This window comes from Cynara cardunculus (assembly GCF_001531365.2).
Source record: "Cynara cardunculus var. scolymus isolate 2C chromosome LG 8, CcrdV1, whole genome shotgun sequence".
Taxonomy (NCBI): Eukaryota; Viridiplantae; Streptophyta; class Magnoliopsida; order Asterales; family Asteraceae; genus Cynara; species Cynara cardunculus.
Window position 1 is genome coordinate 11,413,298 of NC_037535.1, and position 14,247 is coordinate 11,427,544.

General features: G+C 40.8%; 2 protein-coding genes across 4 annotated transcripts in view; both read left to right on the forward strand.

The window, feature by feature from the left end:
* The first annotated feature begins 993 nt into the window (after positions 1–993).
* LOC112517404 overlaps positions 994–14,247 on the forward strand; it is an 18,214-nt gene continuing 4,960 nt past the window's right edge. The window contains exons 1-2 of one of the 3 annotated variants that reach the window (XM_025124825.1): positions 1,015–1,258; positions 1,410–1,501. The gene's annotated coding sequence lies outside the window, so the exon portion shown is untranslated. Of the gene's footprint in view, positions 1,502–14,247 lie in introns of all 3 variants that reach the window. The other 2 variants (XM_025124828.1, XM_025124826.1) reach the window with 2 other exon arrangements.
* Positions 14,210–14,247, forward strand: part of LOC112516182 — a 3,585-nt gene continuing 3,547 nt past the window's right edge. The window contains exon 1 of the mRNA XM_025123204.1: positions 14,210–14,222. Coding sequence (XP_024978972.1) covers positions 14,210–14,222 — 13 coding nt within the window. The remainder of the gene's footprint in view (positions 14,223–14,247) is intronic.

Sequence of the window (14,247 nt, forward strand, 5' to 3'; positions counted from 1 at the left end):
AGGTTCTAAGCCCAATATGTTTTGTTTGGTTTTTATATAACAAGGGCATTATTTAATCTTTCTTCCCGGGGCGTCCAAACCCCAAGACCAACCCTGAGTTTCACTTATTATGGGACAAATTAAGATAGAAACGTGGATACTTTTTAGAAACAAAGAAAGTATATGGTAATTAACCAATGTGTGCCTTTTGTATTACTTATGAAAAATTAATCAGAGATCTAGGATAGGGGCGCTCACGGGTTGGGTTGATCGGGTTTAAGACATTTGATCAACTCAACCCAATGCTTGCGGTTTGAAAAATCTTAACCCAACCCAAACGAAAGTACAACCCAACCCAACCCAAACCGTACGGGTTGGTCGGGTTGATACTTTGGTACATTAAAATATTTTTCTAACCTTGAATATATTATATCTCTACTCATAATTTATTTTTCATCATCAACCATTTGATACAACTTATCCATATTTCTTACGTATATCACATTTAGTTAATTTTCTTAATTTACGTATATATGATTAAAATTACTGAACATATATACGAATGAGTTATATAGAGATGTGAATATATTGAAAAGATGTGTATATGAAGAGCGTACGTGATAGTGTAATTGTCTAATGCTTATATTAATAGAAATTCAACAATCATATTAAATCCAAGAAATAAAAGGATATCAGGTTCATCGGGTTGAGTTGGGTTCAAATAATAGTAACCCAATATCAACCCAATACCTACGGTTTGAAAATTTTACGACTCGATTAGACATCGGGTTGTTTCGGGTTGAGTTATTTCGCGTTGGGTTGAGTTCATCGGATTGGTCGGGTTTTTAAGCATCCCTACTCTAGGATATATGACATTTTATGTTAAAATTGTCTTCATGGTCCCAATTTTTTTGTGATCCTCATTTGATTACGTCTCCTCTCTCTCTCTCTCTCTTTCTCCTTCTCTCTCTCTCTCTCTATATATATATATATAATATTTTGTGTGTTTATCCCGGGTTGCCAAAGATTGTTTGTGGCCGAAGCAGAAAAAAGAAAATTAATGTGGCTGAAATAGAAATAAACCCAAAGTTCAGTGACTAAGCTGAAGGAATGATTGAATCTCGTAAAACATTTACAATTTGTGATTAACGGATTGTGGCTAAACGGCGTTGAACCATCTTCACGGCCGCCACCACCTCCATAGCAGCCAACACCCTCACTTCCATACGTCTTGATTTCCTCCTTTTGTTTTCGTTCTTGGACCCACGCAAGATCAGAGGTCAGTTTATCTCTATCTAATTCGCTCATTTCTTTCATTTGATTTATGAAAGTTACTCTTTCTACTTGTTATTACTGTAAGGTTTAGGGTTTAGGTAATTGGTTCGATTCCCACATGAAATTTCATTTATATTCCTTTTCATCTCTAATAGATGCACGTTGAAGAGCTTTTAGATAGTGTTGATTCTGATTTGTCTTAGCAATCGAGTGTAATTACAAGTTTACAGGCATACAGCTTCTCGAGGTATACGTTTAATCCTTGATCCATTTATTTGTTTTTATTGAGCTCTAGGAATTGTTCCTTATTTCATTGTGTACTGTTTGTTTATGGTGTAAATTGTCCAATCCGATTAAAAATCATCACAAAGAGACTTGATAACCAGTTGGATCTCTAATTTGCAACACCCCTACATCTTCTCCGCTTATTTTGTTATGTCTTAGGATGCTCTACCTTGTTCGGTGGATGTTATATTTGCATGGCTTGTAGTCCCTAGATCCATATGTAGGTTTTTTTTGGAAGTGTTTTAAAAAATGTATAATGGAACCAGGTGGTTGAGACCTGGCTATTAGACGCAAACAGTTAATCTAAATGTGTACGTTATAAGTATTTTAGATTATGTAAACACATGCAATTTTGATGCTATATTATTTTGATAAGACTACTTCTCTAAATGACCAGTTTCATTGTTTCATCTGTACAATTACTCAGAGGATTGGAGAGATTCCTTCCAAGTTGAGAAAAGCCAGATGTTTCCCATTCAGTTTATTGACATGCTTAATTCAACAATTAGTTGCTAATCGAAGTGATGGGGAATACTTAACTCCTAGGAAACCGATTAAGTGGCATAACTAACCCAAGGTCAAAGTGGTAGGAAGATGCATAATGCCACTGCCTAAACCAGGATTTTTAGAAGATTGATTTCTAGAACCTCAAATGCTGGTAACAGCAAACATTGATGAGATATAAGTGACCAAGGTGATAAGCCAAGCCTTTTTCAGGTGAAATGCATTGATGAGGTGCTCTTGCTGCCTTTCTCTCACCCTCCTCCTTACTGCTCACACAATTTTCAATTTAGGGTTTTGCATCATCAGTTTGCTTCCCCCGACCTCTATGGGTCTTTAACCCCACCCTCCTTTTACAAATTTTGGCAACTTCCACGTTCATAGATTTTCTGAAAATATCTGCCAACTGGTTTGCAATCATCGATTAAGGTTTATGTTTGATGTTAATGTTGGTGGCGATGTACAATTTATTTATGTTTTCTATTTGGTTTCTTCTCAAAGTAGAAAAATTGCCAAGAGTCGAATATTAATACCTTGCAGCTTTCGAGAGGCTGCAGTCTCTCCCTATTCAACTGCATTGAATTATAATGAATTGATATCTATTCACAAAAAGGTAAACAATGAAGGGTTTAAACTAATAAGTAAAAGACTCCTAGAATAAAACAAATCCTAAAGCAAAACAAAGAAGAAAAACATAATTATTTTTAGATAATTATCTAGAAACTTGTGGACTTATCCGGAACCTGTGTTTTAGCTTCTTATTTTGCCCTCTTTTCATACGTCTTTATACTCTGAAGTCTATCAATACCTTTATGCAATACTTGCATCTTGTCCTCAAGATGAAAAGAAGGAAATTGTATCTTCAACATTTCACAGTCTTCCCAAGAGGCTTCAAATACAGGTAAATTCTTCCATTTGGTCAATGCTTCTTGTCCTCCGTCTTGTGTTATCCACACTTGTAAGACATCTTCCGGTTGTACGATCATTTCCATATCGTCTTTCAGTTGATTCGGCAAAATGGTTGACGAGGCGCACTGTCCAATTGCTCTCCTCAATTGAGAGACATGAAAATCGGGATGGAGTTGTGTAGGTGTTGACAATTCTAAGCGATAAGCCACCTTTCCCACCATGCCTACCACTTTATAAGGTCCATAAAAGAGTGCAAACATCTTCTGATTGTTGCTTCTTCTTAAAGCTTTTTGTCCGTAGGGCCTAAGCTTCAAGAAAACCATATCTCTAATGTCTAAATTTACCTCCTTGCTATGCCCATTAACGTGTTGTTTCAGTTTGTGTTGTGCTTGCGTTAAGAACATTCGTAGCAGATCAATCTCATCGTCTCTGTCTTTCAGCATTTGTTCCATGGCTGGAACAACCATTAAGCCTTCCTTAAATCATTGGAGCATCTCTCCCATATAACACTTTAAATGGTGAACAGTGAATGAAGCTATGGTATGTGGTACTGTACCAATATCCAACCCATGACAACCATCTCTTCCACAGTCGTGGCTTGTCTGATGTAGAACACCTTAAGTACTGCTCAATGCTTCGATTGGCTACTTCTGCCTGTCCATCAGATTATAGATGATATGCAGTGGTAAACTTTAACTTTGTATCTTGTAATTGGAAATCTCTCCAAGAACTGCTAAGGAAAACCTTATCCCTATCCATGGTCACCAAGCTTGGAATGCCATCCAGTTTGACAATCTTTTGTATAAAAACTTTAGCTACTGTTGTCGAAAATGGAAAATGCATGTTCTAACGGAATGAGGTGAGCATATTCGCTTAATCGATCGACTACCATCATAATAGTATCCATGTCCTCCGATTTTGGTAGTCCTATAAAATCCGTGGTTAATTCCTCCCATACCATTAGCGGTAGTGGAATTGGTTGCAACCAGCCACCACCAGGGGTTCTACCTAGGTTTTTATTTCTTTGACAAATCTCACACTTCTTGACCAATTCCCTTATATCTCCCTTCATGCCTACCCAAAACAATTCATGGACTACTCTTTGATATGTTCTCTCCTCGCCAGAATGTGTCCTCATTGGTGACACATGAAATTCCTCCAAAATGATAGGGATCGGTTGTGATGACTTCGAGATCACCAACTGATCCTTGTACCCAGATAAACCTTGCCTTACTTCAAATCCTTTGTGCATCCCTTCTTGAGATTGTAGTTGGGACATCATCCGGCTTAAAAATGAATCATTGGTTATTTCCTCTTTGATCGTCGCCCACTGTCTCCATTGAGGTCCCCTCATCATAGAACACTCTGTCTCTCCTTGATAGTGCATCCGCTGCTTGGTTCGCCTTTCCTGCCTTGTAAATGTTTCAAACTTGTACCCCAAAAGCTTGGTTTATCACTTTTGGTATCTTTGCTCCAAAACGTTAAGCTTTATGGGTCTATCCTCACGATGAACTTCCTTCCGATCAAGTAAGGCTGCCACTTTGTTACTGCAAATATGATGGCCATGAGTTCCTTCTCTTATATGTGTATCTATTGAGCAATTTGACCCAAGACTTGGCTGTGGTATGTGATCGATCGGCTGTCAAACCGTGAATTAATGCGTCTCTAACGCCCTGCCCCAATATGTTTGTTTCATTTTCAAATGGTTGACTAAAATCTGGTAGCTTTAAAACTGGGGTTGTAGTCAAAGCCTTTAATTTTTCGAAGGCTACACCTGCCTTTTGCCACATGAACCCTTGTTTCTTTAACAAATCAGTTAAAGGCCTTGCTATCTGCCCATATCCCTTAATGAATATTTTGTAGTAACCAGTTAAACCTAAAAATCCCCTTAGATGTGTTTCTGTTTCCGATGTTGGCCATTTGCGCATTGCTTCAACTTTTGTCATATCCAAAGACACCCCCTTTTTTGAGACCACGTGCCTAGTTCCACTATTACTTATTGGACGAACTCACTTCTTGTTCACATACCTCCCTTAAGTACTTTACATGATCATTTTCGTCCCTACTCTATACAAAAATATTGTCAAAAGATATCAGCACTAATTTTCTTAAAGAAGGTCGAAATATATCGTTTAACTTCACGTTCTTATGGTTCTCCGTCTTCCGACGTTCCTTCCGGCAGTCAGAGGGATCGGGGGTACCGTTCCCTTACTCGAACGGAATGGGAAGAGCGCCGCAAAAAGGGGTTATGTTTTCAATGTGGTTAGCAATTTGGTCCAGCTCATAAGTGTCCCGAAGGGAAGCTATGGGTATTATTGTTGCGCGATGATGAAAATGATCTGGTTACGGGTGACCTTTGTTACTTAGAGAATTCCGACAGCCAACCCAGTTCAGAGGAGGAGCAGACCCCGTCGGGAATGTGTGCTGCTTTGGAGTATTTTGGGGTTTCCACTGAGGTCCATGGGGCAAGATGATGAAGTTAGAAGGGGCGATTCGAGACATTCTGGCTATCATCTTAGTCGACAGTGGAGCAACTCATAACTTCATCTCTCGACATTTGGTAACATTTTTAGCTCTACCTTTTACTTGTTGTTCGGGAATTAGTATCAAATTGGGGGATGGCCATAAGGCACTTGTTGATAAACAATGTCTTAATCTCCAAGTGTTGGTGGGAAATTATGAATTTAATGTGGATGTTTTGATTTTAGATGCTGGGGAATTGGATTTGGTTTTGGGTATGGCTTGGCTTCAAACATTGGGAGAAGTGGTCCACAATTGGGAGAATTCTTGGATGAAGTTCAATTTTAATGGGGTCTCAGTTTTTCCTTCAAGGTATGCGAGTAACTCAGGGTCCTTTGATTTTCTGCAACAATGGTTGATTATTTTTGAAGGTTCAGAAGCTGCCACTTATTCTTTACCGAAAATGACGTTGGGTTTGGGAATGATTTAACCACGACACAAGGGAGGGCCTTGCAACTGCTATTAAGCCAATTCTCGGAGGCTTTTCAGGCTCCTTCGAGTCTTCCTCCAGCAAGAATGCATGACCATGTTATTACTCTCCATTCCTCTCATGACCTAATTTGTGTTCGCCCATCTCGGTACCCTCATGTGCAAAAAACAGAGATTGAACGACAGGTGCAAGAACTTCTTTATCTTAGCATGATACGACCTAGTAAAAGCGCTTTTTTGAGCCCAATCATTTTAGTTCGGAAGAAAGATCAAATGTGGAGGATGTGTGTGGATTATAGGGCTTTTAACAAGGCTACAGTGGCGGATAAATTTCCGATTCCCATGGTTAATGAACTCATTGATGAAATTACATGGGGCTCGATTCTTATCTAAACTCGATTTGAAATCGGGGTATCACCAAATCCGTATGCATCCGGATAGTATTGAGAAGACGGCATTCCGTACTCATGACGGTCATTACGAGTACCTCGTGATGCCTTTTGGACTCACGAATGCTCCTGCTACTTTTCAGGCCATAATGAACGAAATTTTTCGCACTTGGTTACGTAAAATGGTGGTGGTTTTCTTTGACGACATTCTGATCTATAGTTCTTCGTGGGATCAACACTTGGCTGACTTAGAAGTGGTGTTACGTGTTCTAGAACAAAATCAGCTGCTTGTCAATAGAAAGAAATGCTCTTTTGGTCAAATGTCGGTAGAATATTTGGGGCATATTATCAATGGCGAGGGGGTTGCTATGGATCCTAAAAAGATTGAAGTGGTGTTGGCTTGGCCGATACCTAAACAAATTAAAGGATTGCGTAGGTTTTTGGGTCTTACCGTGTACTACAGGAAGTTCATCTGACACTATGGCAGCATCGCCAAACCTCTAACAGATCTAACGAAGAAGGATGCTTTCACGTGGCATGAGGGAGCACAAGAAGCCTTTGAACGATTAAAAGAAGCCTTTGAACGATTAAAAGAAGCCATGGTCACGACTCCTTTATTGGCTCTTCCCAACTTCAATCTTTCCTTCGTGGTCGAGTGTGATGCTCCAGGCCGGGGAATTGGAGCGGTGTTAATGCAACAGCAAAAACCTATCGCTTATTTTAGCAAAGGTTTAAGCGTCGAAACCTGGCCAAATCAGCTTATGAACGGGAAATTATGGCCTTGGTGTTAGCCGTCCAACATTGACGTTCTTATTTATTAGGGATTACCTTTGTGGTTTATACTGACCAGAAAAGTTTGAAGTTTTTATTACAACAACGAATTACCAGCCCAGATCAACAAAATTGGGTGGCGAAATTGTTGGGTTACAACTTGGAAATTTGTTACAAACCCGGTAGGGAAAATTGAGCAGCTGATGCTTTATCTTGTAGGGCTGAAGAGGGTGAATTATTGACAACTGGGTTTAAAAATGCGCGCATTATGCGCTGTGATGAGCTGAAGAAAACGCATCAAAGGGTCTGATGCGTTGCGATTCCATGATGCGATCGCATCACCTATGCGTGCATCACTCGATGCGTGCATCACTCGATGCGTGCATCACTCGATGCGTGCATCACTCGATGTGTGCATCACTTATGCATCAGCGCATCATGTAGTTGCGTTTTTGGGCTGTTTTTTCAGTTTTTAGTTGGGCTTCTTAAGTAAAATAGAACGTTAGAGATAGACTGTTATCGACCTAATAGAAGTAGCCGACAACGAAGTAGAAGTAGCGCGAGAGACCTTGATTATAGAAGTAGCCGACAGCGACTGTTATCGCATATCACATAAAACGCGATACTCGACAGTCGACAACCAGCTCGATACTCGACAACCAACAAAGAAGCAAAGAAGTAGAAAACGAACTCGCATCACATATTGAAGAAGTAGAAGTAGAAGCAGCAGCAGTAGTCGATACCAGCAAAAGATCGACAACCTAGAAGAAGCAGCTCGACAGTCGACAACTAGCAAATTGAAGAATCAGAAGTCGACCAGCTTACAGAATGTCGGAATCGGAACCTATTGCGAGTTCAAATTCAAACACTTCATCAGGTGACCCCGGTAGAAAATATGGAACTCAAGATCCTAAATGTAGGAACAATTTCACTTGCCACTTTTGTGGTAAAGTAGTCAAGGGTGGTGTATATCGTTTAAAATGACATTTTATTGGAGGTCTATCAGCTGTTACTAATTGTCCAAATTGTCCAGAACATGTAAAAGAAGAAATAAAGTCTTATATGCAGAAAAAAGTAGCGAAGGTGGAGAATTTAATGAACTCAAGTTACTTGCATTCGGATGATTATGATCTTGGTGAAGAGGACGATGACTGTGTTGAAATAGAAGGTGGTAGTAGTAAGGTGCCCACACGAAAAAACCGAGACAAAAAGGTCCCCTAGATAGGTTCTTCACTTCTAATCCTGAAGACGTGATCAAAGGTAAAAAAGATGGAAAAGGAGGGATACAACAAACCATAAATGCGGTGGTTCGAAAGGAGTTAAGGGATAAAGCTTGTACGCAAATAGCAAGGTGGTTTTATGATGCCGGCATTCCTTTTAATGCCGCTACTTATGATAGCTTTAGTGTAATGATTGAAGCTATTGGCCAATTTGGCCCTGGAATGAAACCACCAAGCATGTATGAGCTAAGATTCCCTTTACTCAACCAAGAAGTAAAAATCGTTGAAGAAGAAGTAAAGGAACATAAAAAGGAATGGGCCCAAAAAGGTTGCTCTATTTTATCGGATGGATGGCATGATTCGATTGTCCAAAAAGACATAATTAACTTTATGGTGAACTCTCCAAGGGGTTTTGTATTTGTGAAGTCTATGGATGTTTCCGATGTCTCTAAAGACGCAAATTTGTTGTTTGGGTTTCTTGATAAAATGGTGGATGATGTTGGAGAAGAAAATGTAGTCCAAGTGATCACCGATAATGCATCTGCGTACGTTAAAGCGGGTATGAGTTACTATTTTAGTCTATTCCTAATTATAATTTATATATTAATAATATTATATATGTAATAATGCTACTATGTATTTTTAATACTATTATGTATTTTGTAACTTAATATTTTTATTTTAAACTTTAAAGGGAAGATGCTAGAAGCTACGAGAAAGCATCTTCATTGGACTCCATGTGCTGCCCATTGCATAGATCTTATGTTAGAGGATATCGGGAAACAAATTCCTCGAGTGAAAAGTTGTTTGAAGAAGGCAATGTTCGTCAATGGATATGATACAAATGCTGACTTATTGGTATCTAATAACAAAAGGCCCAAAATTGTACATGTCTATTCTAGAAGGACAAGAGGGGTAAATCAGGAAAGTGGCTAACAAGTCTGTTAGAGGAGAGAGAGAAGAATAAATAGAATAGGGAATGACGTTGTCAGGCATGTTATGAGATTTTTCTTTGATNGGAGTTTTCCCTGGAATTGTTGGTTCTTATTTCTCCATTAATACAAGTTCCCTATTCCTTCCCCATTTCATCTACTGTTATTATTATTCTATTTTATGTTCTTCATCACTGGTCCGACCTGCCGACGACCTGCTGTCGACTGTTTCTTTCTCTGTATCTGCTTCAGGTTTCATGGAGACTCGTTCCATTCAAAATCGCATTGAGCAACATGAGGAGCATATTCAGCGACTTCAATCTGATGTTGCTGATATCAAATTGCCTCTCCAAGCTTTGGAGGCTGATCGAATCGAATCTGGGGAATTTCGTACGATCGTGTTGAATTGGATGAAACAGCAGGGCACACAACATCCTAATTTCGATTCGAGTGGTCGATCCGGGTTGGGACATCAGTCGTCGACCACGTTTTTCAATACGGGGGTGGCTGCTGGGTGTGTGGATGGTGATCATACGCCCCCTACAGCTAACGTTGGGCTGCCGTGGGCGGTGAAGAAGGTCAAGCTACCTGAGTTTTACGGGTTTGATCCTCAAGGGTGGCTCCAGAAAGYTAAGTTGTATTTCGACATTAACGGTACTTCTTCTCATTTACGTATTCGGTTGGCTCAATTAAGCATGGGGGGTGTTGCTCAACACTGGTTTACAATTGTTCAACAAGTTCATGAATCGTTGACATGGGAGCAATTTCAATTAGAACTTTTACAGAGGTTTAGTGGGTTAGAAATTCAAAACCCTTATGAACAATTAGCAACCATTAAACAGACCTCATCGATTCATGACTATATCGATGATTTTGAGTATTTGTTGTCATTGGTTCCACGTTTACCGGCGCTGGGTTATTTTGTGGCTGGCCTCCGTGATGAGGTAAAACGATGGGTTCGTCTGCATCGTCTGTTCCCTCGCTTGGATGCTATGTATTTGGCCAAGGATGTGGAGGAGATGCTAAGGCCGTCCTCAGGAGGAATTTCTCAATTTCGTTTCCGTTACCAACAAGGTGGACCGGCGAGTGTGTCTTCATTGGATCGTTTGTTGGATCGTAGTGACTCGTGGGTTAATTTCCCCTAAATCTGGAACTGGGCTTGTTCGTGTTGATCCCAATCGTTCTTCTAACCTTACTCGCCATTCAGGAGCGGGCCCATTTGATGTTTCACACACTTTTCACCGTGATCGAGGTGTTCGTTCTCTTACACATACGGAGTGGGAGAAGAGACGGAAAAAGGGCCTGTGTTTCAGATCTGGACAACAGTTCGGTCCGGGCCACAAATGTCCAGAGGGCAAGTTACGTGTTCTACTTCTGGGCGATGATGAGTATGATGAGGATGAGGGCACACAATGCCGATTGGAGTGTCTTCAGGCTGATGAAGGGCCTGAATTAACTGATATTCCTCAGGGTTCTTGTTCGGTGTTAGAATTTTTTGGGGCTCATACTTCGATCTCTGGGGGAAAACGTTGAAGCTCGAAGGCATCCTTGTTAACATTTCGTTGGTGGTTTTAGTTGACAGTGGCGCCACTCACAACTTTGTCTCGCCCAAATTGGTTCACTCGTTGGGGTTGCCTATCACCTCCTTTGATGGAGTTCGCATTCAGCTGGGAGATGGTTACAAGGTTTTAACTACTCAACAATGTTGCAATATCGCTGTTTCGTTGGGTACTTGCTCGTTCCTTATTAATGCTTTAGTTTTTGACACCGGTGATCTAGATATGGTGTTGGGAATGGAATGGTTGCAATCGTTAGGTGAGGTCACTCACAATTGGCAGAAATCTTGGATGCGTTTTCTTCACAACAGAGAGTGGGTCACTCTTCAAGGGGCTACTTCATCGCATCAGCAGGTTGCTTTTCAACAATGGTTATCTTGTCCTGATCATGTTCACTCTGGTAAACTCTCTCAATCTTTTTTTATGGCTCGGGCACCTGTTGAGTTATCTCTGTCTCAACAGAATTCCCTACAGAAGGTTTTGGATAGCTGTAGTAGTGTCTTTCAAGCTTTGTCTAAGCTTCCCCCTACTCATTCTCATGATCATAACATCGTGCTTATGAAACCTAATGAACCCATTTGTGTGCGTCCATACCGTTATCCTCATGCTCAGAAAGCCGAGATTGAGAGACAAGTTTAGGAACTATTATCCTTGGGGATGATTCGCCCAAGTAAAAGTGCTTTTTCTAGTCCCGTAATCTTGGTTCGTAAAAAAGATCAAACTTGGCGAATGTGCGTAGATTATAGAGCTCTTAATAAAGCCACGATTCCTGACAAGTTTCCTATTCCCATGGTGGAGGAACTCTTAGATGAATTACATGGAGCTCGATTTTTTTCCAAGTTGGATTTGAAATCGGGGTATAATCAGATTCGAATGCAAGCTGACAGCATTGAGAAAACAGCGTTTCGTACGCATGATGGGCATTATGAATATTTGCTAATGCTGTTTGGACTCATGAACGCTCCTACTTTCCAAGCCGTTATGAACGATATCTTTCGGCCCCTGTTACGACGGAAAGTAGTCATATTTTTTGATGATATTCTGATTTATAGTGCGAGTGGGGAGGCTCATCTTGAGGATTTACAACTAGCCTTGAATGTTTTATTGCAGAATCAGTTCGTGGTGAACCAAAAGAAATGTTATTTCGGTCAAACCTCGGTGGAATATCTGGGTCACATAATTTCTGGAGAGGGGGTGTCTATGGATCCAAACAAAGTTGCAGCAGTGATGGAGTGGCCTGTTCCAAAACAAATTAAAGAGCTCCAAGGGTTTCTTGGTCTCACCGGTTACTACCGGAAATTTGTGAAACATTATGGGAGTATCGCTCGTCCTTTGACCGATTTGACAAAGAAAGATGCCTTTATTTGGCATGCGGGAGCTCAACAGGTGTTCGATGCCTTAAAACACGCGTTAGTTTCGGCTCCAGTTTTGGCATTGCCTGATTTTACCCTTCCCTTTGTTGTGTAATGTGATGCATCGGGACGAGGTATCAGAGCGGTTTTGATGCAACAAGGGAAACCCATTGCCTATTATAGTAAGGCGTTAAGCGAACGGAATCGGCCAAATCAGCATAAGAAAGGGAGATTATGGCCTTGGTTTTAGCGGTGCAACATTGGCGTTCATATTTGTTGGGAACCACATTTGTGGTTTATACCGATCAGAAAAGTTTAAAGTTCCTATTACAGCAGCGGATCACCACTCCGGACCAGCAAAATTGGGTAGCTAAGTTGCTCGGTTACAACTTCGAAATTTTTTATAAGCATGGTTGGGAAAATCGCGCTGCTGATGCGTTATCGCGTAAGGCAGATTCAGGAGAGTTGCTGACTATTGTTTCAAAACCTTTATGGTTACAAGGTGCTAAAATGGTGGATGAAGCTAAAGCAGATGCCAAAATTCAATCTATTGTTCAAGCTTGTTTGGATGGTTCTAATGTTCCTTCCGGATACACGGTTCGACAGGGAGTTTTGTATTACAAAAACCGCTTGACCATAGCTCGTACCTCCAAATTTATTCCTGCGTTGTTACGTGAGTTTCACAACTCTGCATCGGGAGGGCATTCGGGGTACTATCGTACCTATCGAAGGTTAGCTGCAAATCTTTATTGGCCGGGAATGTTAAAGGATGTCAAGAAGTTCGTACGGGAGTGTGATATGTGTCAACGTTGCAAGACGAGTGCGACAGCCCTGGTGGTCTTTTGCAGCCGTTGGACATTCCCGAAGCAATTTGGGAACATCTATCTATGGATTTTATTTTGGGTCTACCAAAATCCAAAGGGTACGACGTTGTTTTGGTGGTGGTCGATAGGCTGTCAAAATATAGCCATTTTGTGTTGCTCAAACATTCGTACACCGCCAAACTTGTTGCTGAGATTTTCGTTAAAGAGGTGGTGCGTCATCACGGGATTCCGAAGTCAATAATCAGTGATTGTGACCCTTTGTTTATTAGCCGATTCTGGCAAGAAAATTTTCAAGCTCATGGCATAGAGCTACATATGAGTTCGGCTTACCATCCGGAGACGGATGCCAAACGGAGGTAATTAATCGATGTTTGGAAACGTATTTACGTTGTTTCGCCATGGATCAGCCTCGTAATTGGTCGGTGTGGATTCCTTGGGCTGAATTTTGGTATAATTCGACGTTTCATGGTTCTACCGGAATAACACCGTTTGAAATTGTGTATGGGCGGAAACCTCCGTCAGTTATTCATTTTATTCCACGCGAAGTTCGGGTTCAAACGGTTGCCCAAGAGTTACAGGATCGTGATGAAGCCTTAAAGCAGTTGAAGCAACACCTATTACAGGCTCAGTCGGCAATGAAGGAACAGGCTGATAAAAAACAAAAGGATGTTAATTTTTCCATTGGAGAATGGGTGTATGTTAAGCTAAAACCTTATCGCCAGACCTCTGTTGTAAGTCGCATTTACCCAAAACTTTCAGCCAAGTTTTTTGGACCTTTTAAGATTGTGGGTAAATTAGGTCCAGTGGCTTATAAACTGGATTTGCCCCCCACCTCTAAGATTCATCCGGTGTTCCACGTGTCTCTTCTCAAGAAAGCCGTTTCGGTGCCGGTCGAACAGATTTTGCCACCAGAATTAGAGTTGAGTACAACTGATATGTTAACTCCAGCAGCAGTTTTAGCAAGACGTTCTGGTAATGCCTTCCAGGAACCGGTGGAACAATGGTTGATTCAGTGGGCACGACAATCGAAGGATGAGGCTACTTGGGAAGATGCGGTGACCATTCGTAATCAATTTTCTGATGCAAGTCTTGAGGACAAGACTGTTTTAGAAGGGGGGGAGTAATGATACAAATGCTGACTTATTGGTATCTAATAACAAAAGGCCCAAAATTGTACATGTCTATTCTAGAAGGACAAGAGGGGTAAATTAGGAAAGTGGCTAACAAGTCTGTTAGAGGAGAGAGAGAAGAATAAATAGAATAGGGAATGACGTTGTCAGGCATGTTATGAGATTTTTCTTTGAT